Genomic DNA, 14,546 nt, shown 5'->3' with positions numbered 1-14,546 from the left:
TAGGGAAGACATCTTTCACATGGGAATTTCATCTCCTCCTTTTAAGGCACATAATATCCATGAGAGTGATCTTGCACCTGCTGTTTTTAAGCGCCTTTAATTTAAAATAGTCAATATGCCACAGCAGCATATTTTGAGGTGGTATATTATTAACTCCTTCAAGGCTAAAAGCCTTGAATATGCCGGGGTAGTTTCCAGACTGGAGAACCTTCTCAGCTAACATTTGCCACTTGTGGAATGCATTCCATGTACTGAGTGCTTATTAACTTTTCTCTCAGTCCCTCACTGCCGCTCTTCTCGCCTCATCTCATATACGGGAAAGCTCAGGCTCCAAAAGCAAACTGATTCCACCAAGATAACAATGGAACTGGGACCTGGGGTCCAAGCCTGGTCCTCGCACAAGGTAGATACCCCCTGAGATGCTGGGGAAGAGCCATGGTAGGGCCACTCATTGCCCTCTTCCCTGGGCGGACCTTGGACATCCACCTTCCCTGCGTTAAAGTGCTCCACTAGGTGACGTCGGAAGAGAAGTACATGCGAAATCCCGCGGCTGACCACAAACAGGCGAGCAGTAAGAAAAAGCTCGCCGCTTCCTTCCTCAAACCTGCGCTGGCTGCGTCAGTGGCCCTTGATCCGCACTCAAAATGGCGGCGGCGGCGTCAGCGTCAGCAGCCTCCTGCCCGTACCTATCGTGGCGGCGACGGGACCCGCCTCCCTGGGCGCCGGAGTCATGTGACCCACACAATGGCTGAGTGGCTACTCTCGGCTTCCCGGCAACGCCGAGTGAAAGCCATGACGGCCGCCGCGGGTTCGGCGGGCCGCGCCGCAGTGCCCTTCCTGCTGTGTGCGCTGCTGGCTCCCGGCGGCGCGTACGTGCTCGACGACTCCGACGGGCTGGGCCGGGAGTTCGACGGCATCGGCGCGGTCAGCGGCGGCGGGGTGAGCGGCGAGCTGCGGGGATACGCGGGGGGCGACAAGAGCCCGCCCCACAAACCCCCGCGGCGTTGCCGTGCGTTTCGACCCGCTCCACCTTCGGCCGCACTCTCCTAGGGTGCCCGTCAGCAGGCGGTTGGGGCGGGTGCGCTGCGGGGCTGGGGCGGGTGCTTTCTCGTTTAACACGAACCACAGAGGCAGTTAGGTTTGAACGAATGAGGATCCGGAGGTCCAGAGAGTAAAGTGACAGGTCTAAGCAGTGAAGAAGCCGGGGCTGGTCCTAGTCCCAGGCAATGGGGCCCAGGCTGTCTTCATCTCGGAGATGGCAGTCGGAGAGCGTCGCTCCAGAAAGGGCCAGGGAGTGCGGGAGCGTCCGTGTGCGAAAGAGAACGCCCCAGCGGGATACTTTGGCTGTGTCTCTTCCTTTTGGGGGAGTTGGTGGGTGGTGGAGTCGTAAGTCCCGGGCAGTTGTTAGTGCAGGGTAAGAATGGGCTTCTCCAGAGAGGGTAGCGCCGAATAGGATTTTGTTTGGAGGCAGGACTGGTGCCTCAAGGTGTCTTTAAAAGGAATATAAGCGAGCGGCCTGAAACTACCAGGTACTCCCTCTGGGCCCACGGGCTTCATGGTGGCCGACCTTTGGGTGAGGAGGTTTTTGTTTTTTGGTTTTTGTACCTGAAATTACATCTAGGGCTAATTCCTTTTGAAAATGTTAACGTTGAACTCGGGTTTTTGGGATTGAGTTGGATGGAGCTTGCATCCTTACATTCAACTCAGAACAAGCCTGAATGCCTGCTGCTAGGATGACCTGGTCGGTAGTCTGACCACATGATATAACCTGCTAGGGGAAATTTTTTTCCCTTGGAGTTAGCGGATCCTTTTTGATTTTATGTTTTTATTCCCTAATTTGCAGTCTCTCCAGCAGTGCTGATGTGTGTTTCAGGGGAAACCTGTGGGTCAATGAGCTAGTGCATTTATTCTTTGCTACTACTATTCTCCTTTTTATGTTTTTGGTCTAAACCTGAAACAGCCAATATTTCATGAAATGGGGCCCCATCGTTTTTATAGCTTTACTTGTGATACTAAATCTAGTGTAAGAGCTTACCGAAAAATGGAAGTCTTTGTTTCCATTAGATTTATTAAGCCCAGTTTAAAATTACTAAGATGAGAAGAATCATTTCATAATTCAGAGTAGGAAACTCCTATCTAATCTGATAGAATATACAACAATTATTAGTATCCCTGTATAGTGCATTACTCCTCGTAGGAACTCACTAAATAATGAAAATTCTTGCAACATTATATTTGCATACCACATTAAACTTCTTTGTGGAGTCCTTGGTCCCTAGCCCAAGTTGTGGCAGTAAGTGTTTAGAATGCTGTCATTTAATCTTTATGTCAGAGAGGGAAAGCAGTATGGTACAGTAAGTAGTTAAGAATGTAGAGCTAGGCGCCACTGCACTCCAGCCTGGGCGACAGAGCGAGACTTCGTCTCAAAAAAAAAAAGAAAAAAAAAAAAAAAAAAAAAGAATGTAGGGCCAGGCGCGGTGGCTCACGCCTGTAATCCCAGCGCTTTGGGAGCCCGAGGGGGATGGATCACAAGGTCAGGAGATCAAGACTACCCTCGCTAACACGGTGAAAACCCGTCTCTACTAAAAATACAAACAATTAGCCGGTCGCGGTGGCATGCGCCTGTAGTCCCCAGCTACTTGGGAGTCTGAGGCAGGAGAATCGCTTGAACCCGGGAGGCAGAGGTTGCAGTGAGCTGAGATCGCACCATTGCACTCCAGCCTGGGCGACAGAGTGAGACTGCGTTCAAAAAACAAAACAAAACCCGAAAACCAAAACCAAACAAAACAAAGAATATAGACTAAAGAGAAGATTGCCAAGAGTGTATGCTGGGTTCTGCCACTTCACTGTATGACCTTGGCAGGTTATCTATTACAACTCCTCTCTGTCTCACTTTCTTTTTTTGGGATACAGTTATGTACCCACATGGTAGGAGCATCGTGAGGATAGACCTGAAGTACTTAGGATGATGTCTTTCACATTACTGATTTTGGTTAATAACCAGTTTCAGGGATTAGGGAGGAGGAAGTTATTTCAAGGCCACTGGATGATGAAATGTTCCCAGGGCTTTTTTCCTGGGCCTGTAAACAGTTCCAGGTCTCATTCAGGCAGTGTGGTTGGTAATCCTGTGGTTTGTTACTGCTTGATGGTGCATTTTAACATTTGGTTATATTGCCTTTGACTTATGCTGTTGTGTTAGGTGTGGCTATAGGTTTGCAATGTCATAATTGGTGTGTTTGCCTAAAGCCGATACTTTCTCTGTTAAATGTGGGAGTGCATAGAAGGCAGAATAAATCCTAGACAACAAAGTGCACAGTTTTAATGGCATAGTGTAGGACAGGAAGCATTGTTTACCTAGATCAAGGATATATTAGTGTGCCTATACAGTGTTCATTTAAAGATTGCCTATTTTGATATTGGAGCCCCTGCTAGGTTGTAAGCTCTTTGAGAAATATGTATTTAAAAAATTTCTATATATAACACTTGCCTTTATTGAGAACTTACTATGTGCCAGGTAATGTGCCAAGTCCTTTACATACATCTAATTTTAGTCTTACAACAGCTGAATGAGTAAGATAGCCCACTTTACAATAATTTGCCTATGATTACATAGGTTATTAATGATGAAATCAGGATAAAAACTCCATTTGACTTAAAGAGTCAAATGGAGTTGTTATGTTGCCTGTACCTGTGCAACAAAAGAACCTATAAAATATTTAATAAGTGTTTATTGAATAACAAAGAATGAGGATACGGACTTGAAGAAGATTCAGTCCATGTCCTTAAGGAACTAAGAGCTGAGTCAGAAAAGTAAAGGAGTGATGAGGATGCAGGGTTCAAAGTGTTATAATAGAGATATGGATCTGGTGCCAAAGGAACCCAAAGGAGAGGCACTTACATCAAGTCAGTGAGCAGGGTCAAAAGGCATCCTTCCTTGAAGAGGTGGAATTTAAGCTGAAAGGTGAATTGGAGTTGTCCAAGAGAGGATGTGGGGTGCATTCCAGGCATAAGAATAGAAAACATTGTTTGATACACCTAGATAGAAGGTGTGAGAGTGATAAGGGGTAAAGTATCGGGGTTGGGAACTGAATAATTAAGGGATTTGGGTGCAAAATTGAGCAATTTGAACTTTATCCTGAAAGCTTTTGGGGAAGGGATGATCTTAGCACGTTTACACAGAAGAGTTTCACGATTACATTTGTGTTTTGGGAAGGTTGCTCTCGTAAGTAGCATGGGAGATAGAATAGAGGGAGAGGCAGAGGGGATGCCCTGAGACCACTTAGGCTTTTCTCATAAGTGAGGAAGGCCTAGGTAAGTCAGTGGGGTTGAAGAGTAGAGGAAGGATTTGAGAGCTATTAAGGGTATCTTGGTGATTGAGGGTGCATGAGACGTTTGGACAAAAGGTGGCCCAAGTTTATGGTGGAGGCCAGTGTTCGTTACTGAGACAGCAAGCTCAGGAAAAGGAGCAGATAGGTGCAAAAATGCTATGTTTGGTTTGGGATATATTGAGGTAGATGAGAAGAGTGACTAGAGAGCAGCTCCATGGGTCTTTGTCTCACTGGTAGGGACTGGGGATGTTTTGGGTGTGAGAACAAGTAGATATGGGCACTACCAGAATGTCAGTGGTAGCATATGTGAGAATATAAAATAGAAAGTTAAACCCCATAAAAGGGAAGTATTTTGTCCCTGTCATCATACACACACCTGGCAAAGTGTCAGCAGTTTGAACCTAGGACTGTCCGGTTTACAAGCCTGAGGATGTGCTACTATTTCATGCCAAAAAACGGCCTCTTTTTGTTTATTTTTTGATTATATTGCCTGCCAAAGGATAGATTATAGGTCAGTTATTGGTTTTGTGATTTCTTTTTTCAAATAGTTGTATGCCATGGTCCAGGCATGATCAGCTGTTGGTCCCCGCACTGTCCACCCTTGTCTTTCCATGCATTCTGATGCCACTCTTGGGTTAAGTTTTCTTAGTACGGCCTGGTCTGGAGGTTATTGCTAGTTATTCTTAATAGTAACAGGTAGAATTTATGAGGATGGGGAAAGTGGTGCTTCCTTTCAGCACTGCTGCTTGTGATGTTTTTCTGGAAGATGTTAAGGGGAAAAATTTCCTGACATTCATCCCTCTCATCTTAGCCCTGAGATACTGTTGCCAGTTGGTCTCAAGATAGAAAACCTGAATTTCAAGATAAGTTTGTGATCATGAGGTTAGCAAGCTTACCTCCCAGTTAACCCTCATCCCAAAAGAAGAGAACCTTTTAGCTGTTGGACAAACAGCAGCCCTACTTGCCCAGTGATTGGCACAGAAAGGGCAGATAAGCAACTTGTGAGGCGCTTTTCCACAGCCTGACCTTGCCTAAGGATAAATATGTGTATACCAGGTGGTGTGCATGAACACTGTAGACCAATATTCATGATTGGATTTCTTTTATTCATACTTTTAAAAACTTATTTTTTTAGGCAACCTCCCGACTTCTAGTAAATTACCCAGAGCCCTATCGTTCTCAGATATTGGATTATCTCTTTAAGGTAATGAAAAAGTAATTATTTCTTGATACTTGTGATATTTTAGAAACTGTAGGGTGAATTTTACCTATAATTTATTAGCCTCAAAATTCTGGTTTTGAAAAAATGGCGCATTACTTTTGGAATAAATTGCTATTTGAAGTTTTACTTTTGTTTTTGCATGTGTAAAACGTAAGGCAGTAATTAGTAATTGTCTTGAAGTATCATACAATACAGCACTATGTTAATACTGTTAATTCTTTTCACAGCCGAATTTTGGTGCCTCTTTGCATATTCTAAAAGTGGAAATAGGTGGTGATGGGCAGACAACAGGTAGGAGAATTTGGGAGATAGGATTTCTCCCGTCAGCATTTTAATCTATACCTCACCATACGGACTGTGATTTCAGAATATGTGTAAACAGTACCAACACTTTTGAGATTGATTGTTGCTTATTAGAGTGTTCCTCATTTTTAAACTGTAATTATTTTAAAATATTATATAGAATATGACCCATCTAAAACAACATTCAGACTTTAAATTGCTTATTTAGTTGAAGTAATTGGTAGTAAACAAATCCACAGTTTTCTAAAATCTATATATACAGGACAGAGCATAGGGACAGTTTTGAATTTTATTGAGAAGTTAGATTTTAATTTTATGTAGAGCATATAAAGTGCTATTAACTTAAAATATGTGATAAAAATGTATGTAACTAGTGTTTCAGAGATACAGCTTTTTTTTCTTTTGAAAACAAAACTTTAATCACTAAATCTTCAGTCTTCATTGTCACTATTTTGATTGGCTTTGTGTAGTGTATGTTACCAATTGGCAGTTTATAGGCCTTTTGTTTTTCAGGAAGAAGAAAAAAATTCTCTCTATGATTAGATATAGCTTATTGTTTATAGATCAGATTCCATTATAATGAACTCTAGTGTATCTCCTGCATACTTGTATTCCTGCTAGTGATTTGGAAGTAATTCTTTGTTGAACAGATATGTCTATGTGGTGGTATTAGTGTTTATGTTGAAATAAAAAGTACAAAGCAAAAACAAAAGAAACCCCCATAACAGAAACTTTCCCCAAGCTATTGCATTTTACTGTTAAAACCTTTTAGGCAGAATTGACAATGATGGGCTAATTTCACTTGCTGAAGCTAAATTAGAGGTAGAGATACATAAACAGGCAGTGCTTGTGAATTCTGATGTTTACCTTTGAGAAGAAATGCGCAAGGGCCTCTCGGAAGGCCCAACTTAGCAGGGGCAGATATTTGTGAACTGTGGGAATATATGAGGACTTTAATAGTAGTTACCTACCTCAGTGCTAAGATAATGTAACCTCTAGTAACTGCAGATGTTAGTATAGAATTTTGTTATTCTTAGAGTGGATATGTATACTTATTCCTATTTTTTTTTCCCCTCAAAACTCTTCCTATATCAAGACATATTATAGGCTAAAGGTGTGGGTTCTGAAAACAGGGCTCAGGAGCCCAGGGATTCATATCCAGCATTGATAAACTGAAAGTTGAGGTAATGAGAACTTAAAGTTGGACATGGGGATTTGAAAACCACAGAGAGATCAAAAGCCCAGAAGAATGAATACTGGGAATTTTTAGTTATTTGAGGTGATAATATTTCTCTCAGTACTGCTTATAATAGAAGGTTGTGGTTTTATTAAGACTTTTACAATGCTTAAGATAATGAAAAAAGGATGAAATAATGTGCTTTTCTCATCCATCCTTAAGTTGTATAAGATTACGATTTGCCCAACTTCAGGATTAGAACTGGAATACTGCTTTTGTGAAGTGGGTGTCGCGGGTAGGGGTGGGGAGTGAGATGGTCCTAGGGAGTACCATTCATGGATCATTACTTCGTTTTTGCTCTCCTCTATTCAGATGGCACTGAGCCCTCCCACATGCACTATGCACTAGATGAGAATTATTTTCGAGGATATGAGTGGTGGTTAATGAAGGAAGCTAAGAAGAGGAATCCCAATATTACACTCATCGGTAAGAAATGAAGTTTGCAATGCTTCTTCAGTCTCTTTTCCTTTAACTTTTAAATTCTGGATCATGTTGGTGGAATCTCTATTAGTATGGAAGTGCTCATAATGTCGTTAATACTACCAGTATGCTACCAGCAGCAAAGCATGTGTCAGGGGTGATCCTTTCTTTGCCCTTATATGTTATGTTGAATCCTTATAATACCTGTGAAGTAAGGCGTGATTCTTTCCATTTGGCAGGAAAAAGCAGTAGAGGCTTAGAAAGATTATGCCACTGACCTAAGGTCATAGACAGTTAGTAAATGGCAAAATCGGTTTTAGCACATAATTCCATGTTTCTATGATGCTAAACTACTTTTCTTCACAAAATCTGTCATCAGTATTCGTAAAAGGGTAATACTATTCACAAATCTGTCATCAGTATTCGTAAAAGGGTAATACTATGCAGTAGTACACCTAACTAGTTACACAATTGTATGTTACATGTAGCAGTAAACCCATTTTTAGAAAAGGTACATACAAAAGTGTTTTTTGTTTGTTTGTTAGTTTTTGAACTTCAATAATGTGCTGGTTACTGTTCTAGGGACTCAGGAAGCCAATCACATCCCCAATCCCTGCACCTGTGGAGCTTAGGTTCTATTGGAAGGATCATTGGCTAGTTGCTTCAATGGGACTATGTATATTTCACAGTTCTGTGAGAATGCGTACAGAAGTATTTCAAACATCAGAGTGATGGGATACTTTCATCACTTGAAATGAATTTGATTTTTTGAAACAGGCTTAAATTCAAACTAAGTTAAATGAAATTAATGATTCCTTCTAAAGGCCTGATTTCTAGTTATTTAAAAAATAATTTTCTCAGCAATCAAATTAAAGGATAAGAGTAATATTTTCTATGTTAAAAGAAATTAGGAGTAAGTATGTTCTTTATAAATGGGCTTTTGTAAGATTCCAGAAATGCTGTTTGCAGTAAAAGCATCACTGAATTTAGCAAATATCCGCTAGACTGCTTCCAAGGTCAGACCTCATTTAAATGTAGAAAATATGGCAGGGAAAACTATGTCCTAACAAAGACTTACACATGGTAGGCCTTCAGGTTGCATTTAGCATTTCATTGTTTTCAAGAATTCTATTACTTTAATGTCACATTTCTCATGTAATACACTTGGGTGCTCCTCCTGAGTTTAGAAAATAAACATTTTGTCATTTTTATTTTTATTTTTTTCAGTGGTGAACTAGTTTGGTAATATATTTATTGCTGAGGAACTTAACTGTTGAGCTTATTTAAAATTAGTAGCAATTTAAATTTAGAATTATAATATGTACTTTTCTACTCTTCTCACTTTTTTACTTAAACATAATCAGGGTTATTGGAAGAATATGGACTTATTTGATGTGTATCACTTAACAAGGGTATATTTCTCTATGGATTCATTGTCATTTATATTGATATAAGAACAAACTAGTTTTGCTACATTACATTGCCTGACTGATTAATATTTTAAGGACCCTTAAATTATAAGAAGATGTACAAGTGAATGATAAATTTGTGTTATACATAACTCAAAGGAGTGAGTAGTTTGGAATAAGCCTTTTAGAATTCTTTGGTTTGACCTCAAAGAACAGAAGTTGAATATTGAACATTCCAACAGTGAGTGGAAATGTTAAGTTAAAACATATGGTACATTTATTTCTATTGGTAAGGGTCTTGGATAGAGGTGTTTGTATTTGTTATTTTTCTTTTGCCTGGAAAGAACATTTGAAATTATGGGACCTGACTCTAGGGATCAATAAGGAATTATAGTGTCTATAGATTGGAAAGGATTTCAATAATTTTTATATGGTATATAAACTTTCCTTTAGTCAGATCTGTGTTGGTGTTTTGCAAGTTGAATGCTTTTCTTAAAAAAAATTTGTTTTATTTTCAATAGCGCCAGCACTGTTATACCTCCTCTACCTTTGCCTCCTCCCTTCTCTCTGCAGGGTTGCCATGGTCATTCCCTGGATGGCTGGGAAAAGGTTTTGACTGGCCTTATGTCAATCTTCAGCTGACTGCCTATTATGTCGTGACCTGGATTGTGGGTGCCAAGCGTTATCATGATTTGGACATTGATTATATTGGAGTTAGTAATACATTTAAAATATGATTCAGTTTTGGACATTTATTTGTAATTTAAAATATAATTTGGTTCTAAGGTACTTTTTGACTAACCATTTTATGTCATGAGACTAATTTGTTCTACTGGTATCTGATAATAACACAAGCTAAGTACATGTGACCTTTAATTGCTCCCCTTTGCCCATCCCAATGTCACCGCTTTTGAAAACTGTGCTAAGTGTATACCTTTTTCCTCTGAGCTGGTTTTTTTTTTTGTATCAACCCAACTCAAATTCTCCTTCAAAGCTTTCCCTACTTTCTCTGGTTCCTACAACAATGTTGTGTTTCCTAGACAGCTTATGGGTTAGTCTTATTTTATTCTATTGTTGTCTTAAGCCAAAGATTGGCAAACTTTTTATTAAAGGGCCAGAGCATAGATAGTTTTGGGTTTGTGGGCCAAAAGGCAATATTGAGGATCTTGAGGTAAATATATAGCCATTTCAAATGTAACTATTTAAAACTAAAAGCACTTTTAGCTCTCAAGTTGTAAAATTACAGATGATGGGCCAGATTTGGCAGGCTGGCTGAAATCTGTGTCCACCTGTCACAAACTGTTACTTAACACCTTAACACCTTTTAAGGATTTAAAAAGTATGGAAAATGATATCATGTCCAGCTTGTCTGTAGGCTGGGTGGAGGCATGCCTTAGGCTGCATCATACCCCACAGAGCCTTAAGATACACATACTGGGTCTCCATAATCAGTTGCTTATTAATATACCATCAGTTAAAACCAATACTTAAACATTTTCATGCAACCATGACTTAGGTTATCAGCAAACAATTATTGAGCCCTATTTTAGGGCTACTAAGATTAATAAGCTCTTGTATTCAGTAAGAGAAGTAGACACTGGAACATATTAACTGCGATACTACATGGTGATACAGGGCATGAGGATGAGCCAAGGGCATGAGGATGAGCCAAGGGCTGGAGGAAGTCAGAAGAAAGAATATATTAGTTTTTGCTATCCTTTTCCAAATTATGACTGAAAATTAGTTTATATTTGAGAACTTTCCTCTTTTTTTTGTTTTTTGGCAATGTCGCCCGGACTGGAGTGCAGTGTTGTGATCTCGGCTGGCTGCAACCTCTGCCTCCTGGGTTCAAGTGATTCTCCTGCCTCAAGTAGCTGGGATTAAGGCACCTGCCACCATGCCGAGCTATTTTTCTTTTCTTTTTATTAGAGACGGGGTTTCACTGTGTTGGCCAGGCTGGTCTCAAACTCCTGACCTCGTGATCCGCCCACCTCAGCCTCCCAAAGTGCTGGGATTACAGGAATGAGCAGCCACACCTGGCCAGAGAACTTTCTTAAATGTCAGGACATTTATAACCCATAGTGAGACTAAATGTAGGTTTGGTCTAATAGCTTTCTCTTATGGTACAATCACAAGTAATGGGTGATTCACATCTTGTTTAGACTCATGATAACACATGCTATGGTGAGGAGCTTCATTGATAAACTCTTTCCTGTATTGTTGGAGTAAAAAGACCTGCACCTGGATTCTAGAATCATCTCTTGTTATTAACAGTTTTCTCAACTGTGGAGTTACAGAAGTTCTTTCAATTCTAAAACCCCAGGCTTCATGACTCTAAACCTAATAGATGTATATATGTTCCTTTTATCCATCCTCATTCAGAGTTTGCTTTTGTGACTAGTGTATTACTGTGATTCTCTGTGTATGCTTAAAAATATGCCTTCTATACAGTATACATATTAATACTTGGCTTTCAGGTGTGCCTATAGGGATCTTGTCATAATTGTTGTAACAGTCTCCTTATCTATTAGTTCTCCAATGCCTAGTATAGTCTCTGGCACACATTGCACTGTCAACATGTGTTAAATGAATTAATGAATATTCCATTGTTGAAAATCTTTGGAATAAATTACTTTTTGAAAAATACCCACGAAATATTTTAAGGTTCTTAAAAATAATATTTTAATTTTAAAAAAGTTATGCTATCTTACAAGTATCTGTAAATTCTATGGCAGGATATCCCATAAAGTTAAAAAAATGGCTTATCAGATAATATGAAAGATGATGAGAGAAATGGTATCTTAATGATAATCTGCTTTCTGACATTTCATAACTTTCAATTCATACTTTTTTGACTTTTTGTTTTGCAGATTTGGAATGAGAGGTCATATAATGCCAATTATATTAAGGTGTGTACAACTTTAGTATCTTTCTGTCTCTAACTTTTTAGTGAATAATTCCTTGTAGTTCCAAACACAGAAATTAGTAGGAAATTTGTGTTGGAAACACCATATTTTTTATACTACAGTTATTTATTTTGCTGGTTGTGACATAAAATTCAAGCAAAATCTTAACAATGTTTATATTCCTGATATTAAAGCATGTGTAATTCTTTGTGAGTCCTTAATTACCTTTGTCTAAAGAATTGTGTTGAATTTTTTTGTTTTAAAACTCATTAGTTTTGGAATTCTGATAAATTTTGTGAAACAATTATATCATTTTAGACTTTTAGGACTTCAAGAAATGTACCTGTTTTTTCTTTGTCTTTTATCAAAATTTATGGCATATATTCTAATTCTTGTTTTCTATTGGAGTGTGGTATAGTACATGTTTCTTTTTGTGATTAGCAAAGAGGTGGCAATAACATCTGCCAATTGTGTTATTTTTGGGGAACTCTTCCTAACTATTTATCTCCATTTAATTCTCACATCCTTACCTATGAGGTAACTACTATAATTGTTACTTTCCAGGAAAGGAAAAACAGCATAATAACTTCTGCCATTGGAAAAAAATGGCAGTTTTACTTTTCAGGTGGAGCTATTCTCTGGTTTACTTTTCACTTCCTTTTGTCTTGTTATATATATCTTTTCTCCAAGAAATATAATTTTTGGGCAATATTTAATTTCAGGTTTTTAAAATTTTTTATATTAAAACAATTTTGTTTTTATTTCCATAGGTCTTTGGAGAATAGGTGGTATTTGGTTACATGAGTAAGTTCCTTAGTGGTTATTTTTGAGATTTTGGTGCACCCATCCCTGGAGCAGTATACACTGAACCAAATTTGTAGTCTTTTATCCCTCATCTCCTTCCCATCCTTTACCCCTGAGTCCTTAAAGTTCATTTTATCATTCTTATGCCTTTGCATCCTCATAACTTAGCTCTCACTTATGAGTGAGAACATACGATGTTTGGTTTTCCATTCCTGAGTTGCTTCTCTTAGAATAATAGTCTCCAATCCCATCCATCTTGCTGCAGATGCCATTAATGCATTGCTTTTTGTGACCCAGTAGTATTCCATTGTATACATATACTGCAGTTTCTTTATCTACTCATTGATTGATGGGCATTTGGGGCTAGTTCCAAATTTTCACAAATCTATCAATCCTGCTACTGGGTATCTACCCAGAGGAAAAGAAGTCATTATACAAAAAAGATACTTGCACATGCGTGTTTATAGGAAAAAATTTCTTTAAATTGGGTGTTTTATGTTCTTAAGTAGATAAGGTTCAATACATTCCTCTCATATCTTCGTTCAGTTAATCATAGAGCATTTATTTGCTCAACACTAGTTTGTCAGGCATTGTGCATACGGTTGTAATATAAGGATAGAGAATGTGGTTTTCTGCCCAAAAGGATTTTTTGTATTGGGGAGGGTGGTATAGAGTCAGATATACACCTACAGGTCTTAGAAGACACAGAGGAGATGACAACTCTACCTGGGTTGATTGGGAAGTCTTTTAGAGGAGGTGATGTGTAATTTGAATGTTCAAGAAGGGATGGTTGGGAACTCTCCACGTTGCTAAGGAGGGGCATAGCATGTGCAAAGAACTGAAGATTGAGAGGTAAAGGGATATGGGAGAAAAACAAGTCATGAAAGATGGTTTAAACAACGGAGGAAGAGTGGGGGCACTGCCCTCCATCAGTAAGCTGAAGTATTCACTGGAATAATGGCTTTTTTTTTTGAGACGGAGTCTCGCTCTGTCACCCAGGCTGGAGTGCAGTGGCGCCATCTTGGCTCACTGCAACTTCTGCATCCTGGGTTCAAGCAATTCTCTGCCTCAGCCTGCTGAGTAGCTGGGATTACAGGCACCTGGCACCACGCCCGGCTAATTTTTTTTTGTATTTTTAGTAGAGATGGGAATCCACCATCTTGGCCAGGCTGGTCTTGAATTCCTGACCTTGTGATCCACCTGCCTCAGCCTCCCAAAGCGGTGGGATTACAGGCATGAGCCACCGCACCCAGCCAGTAATGGCATATTTTAATTAATCTGTAGTTGTAGGGATGGAGAAGGCATAGATTGAGAAGATCTATTGCAGCCAGAACTAGGTAACTCAAGGTCAATTCCAGGCTGAAGTATGCTGGTGAGAGTGTGCTGGTGGGAGCAGAAGGGGTTGGGGAGGTGGGGCAGTGGAGCTATTAATAGGATTGGAGCACAGGAATTGTAAGTGGAAAGTCATGTCTGCTATGAGCACAGGTCTGATGAGAGCAGTAAGTGGACAGAGCAGAAGCCAGGTTGGTGCATGTGTAGTGGATAACTCTGTAATCAGGTGGATGGCATTGCTACAGTATCTTCATAGTGAAAGGTGATGAACTTTTTAAATACCCAAATTTGACATTTCAAAGCTTATGTTTTATTTTCTTGTGATTATACATGTGTCTCTCTTGTGTTCATTTGAAGGAAGCATTAAAAGTATTAGTTTCCATTTTCTTTTAAACTAGTGAAATAAGCCAGGGCTATATTTTATTTTATTTTAACTTTTTTACTATTAAGAATCTGTTGCTGACTCCAGTGCATTCTAATTCAACTAACCTGGTTTGAAAAACTAATTGTTGCTCTAAGACACATTTTCAATGTTTCAGACAGTTCAGACTTCATTTCCTTTTCTCTGAACCTTTAGTTTTCCTG

At 39.5% G+C, this 14,546-nt stretch overlaps 1 protein-coding gene across 3 annotated transcripts in view; it reads left to right on the top strand.

The window, feature by feature from the left end:
- The first annotated feature begins 201 nt into the window (after positions 1 to 201).
- GALC (galactosylceramidase) overlaps positions 202 to 14,546 on the top strand; it is a 57,109-nt gene continuing 42,764 nt past the window's right edge. The window contains exons 1-6 of one of the 3 annotated variants that reach the window (XM_011974279.1): positions 202 to 939; positions 5,464 to 5,532; positions 5,778 to 5,841; positions 7,403 to 7,516; positions 9,493 to 9,632; positions 11,790 to 11,828. In XM_011974279.1, coding sequence (XP_011829669.1) covers positions 535 to 939; positions 5,464 to 5,532; positions 5,778 to 5,841; positions 7,403 to 7,516; positions 9,493 to 9,632; positions 11,790 to 11,828 — 831 coding nt within the window. In that variant the 5' untranslated portion in view covers positions 202 to 534. The remainder of the gene's footprint in view (positions 940 to 5,463; positions 5,533 to 5,777; positions 5,842 to 7,402; positions 7,517 to 9,492; positions 9,633 to 11,789; positions 11,829 to 14,546) is intronic. The other 2 variants (XM_011974281.1, XM_011974280.1) reach the window with 2 other exon arrangements.

The sequence above is a fragment of the Mandrillus leucophaeus genome, unplaced genomic scaffold, assembly GCF_000951045.1.
Source record: "Mandrillus leucophaeus isolate KB7577 unplaced genomic scaffold, Mleu.le_1.0 Scaffold144, whole genome shotgun sequence".
Taxonomy (NCBI): domain Eukaryota; kingdom Metazoa; phylum Chordata; class Mammalia; order Primates; family Cercopithecidae; genus Mandrillus; species Mandrillus leucophaeus.
Note: the sequence above shows the minus strand (reverse complement) of the source record. Positions and strands in the feature narration are given on the sequence as shown.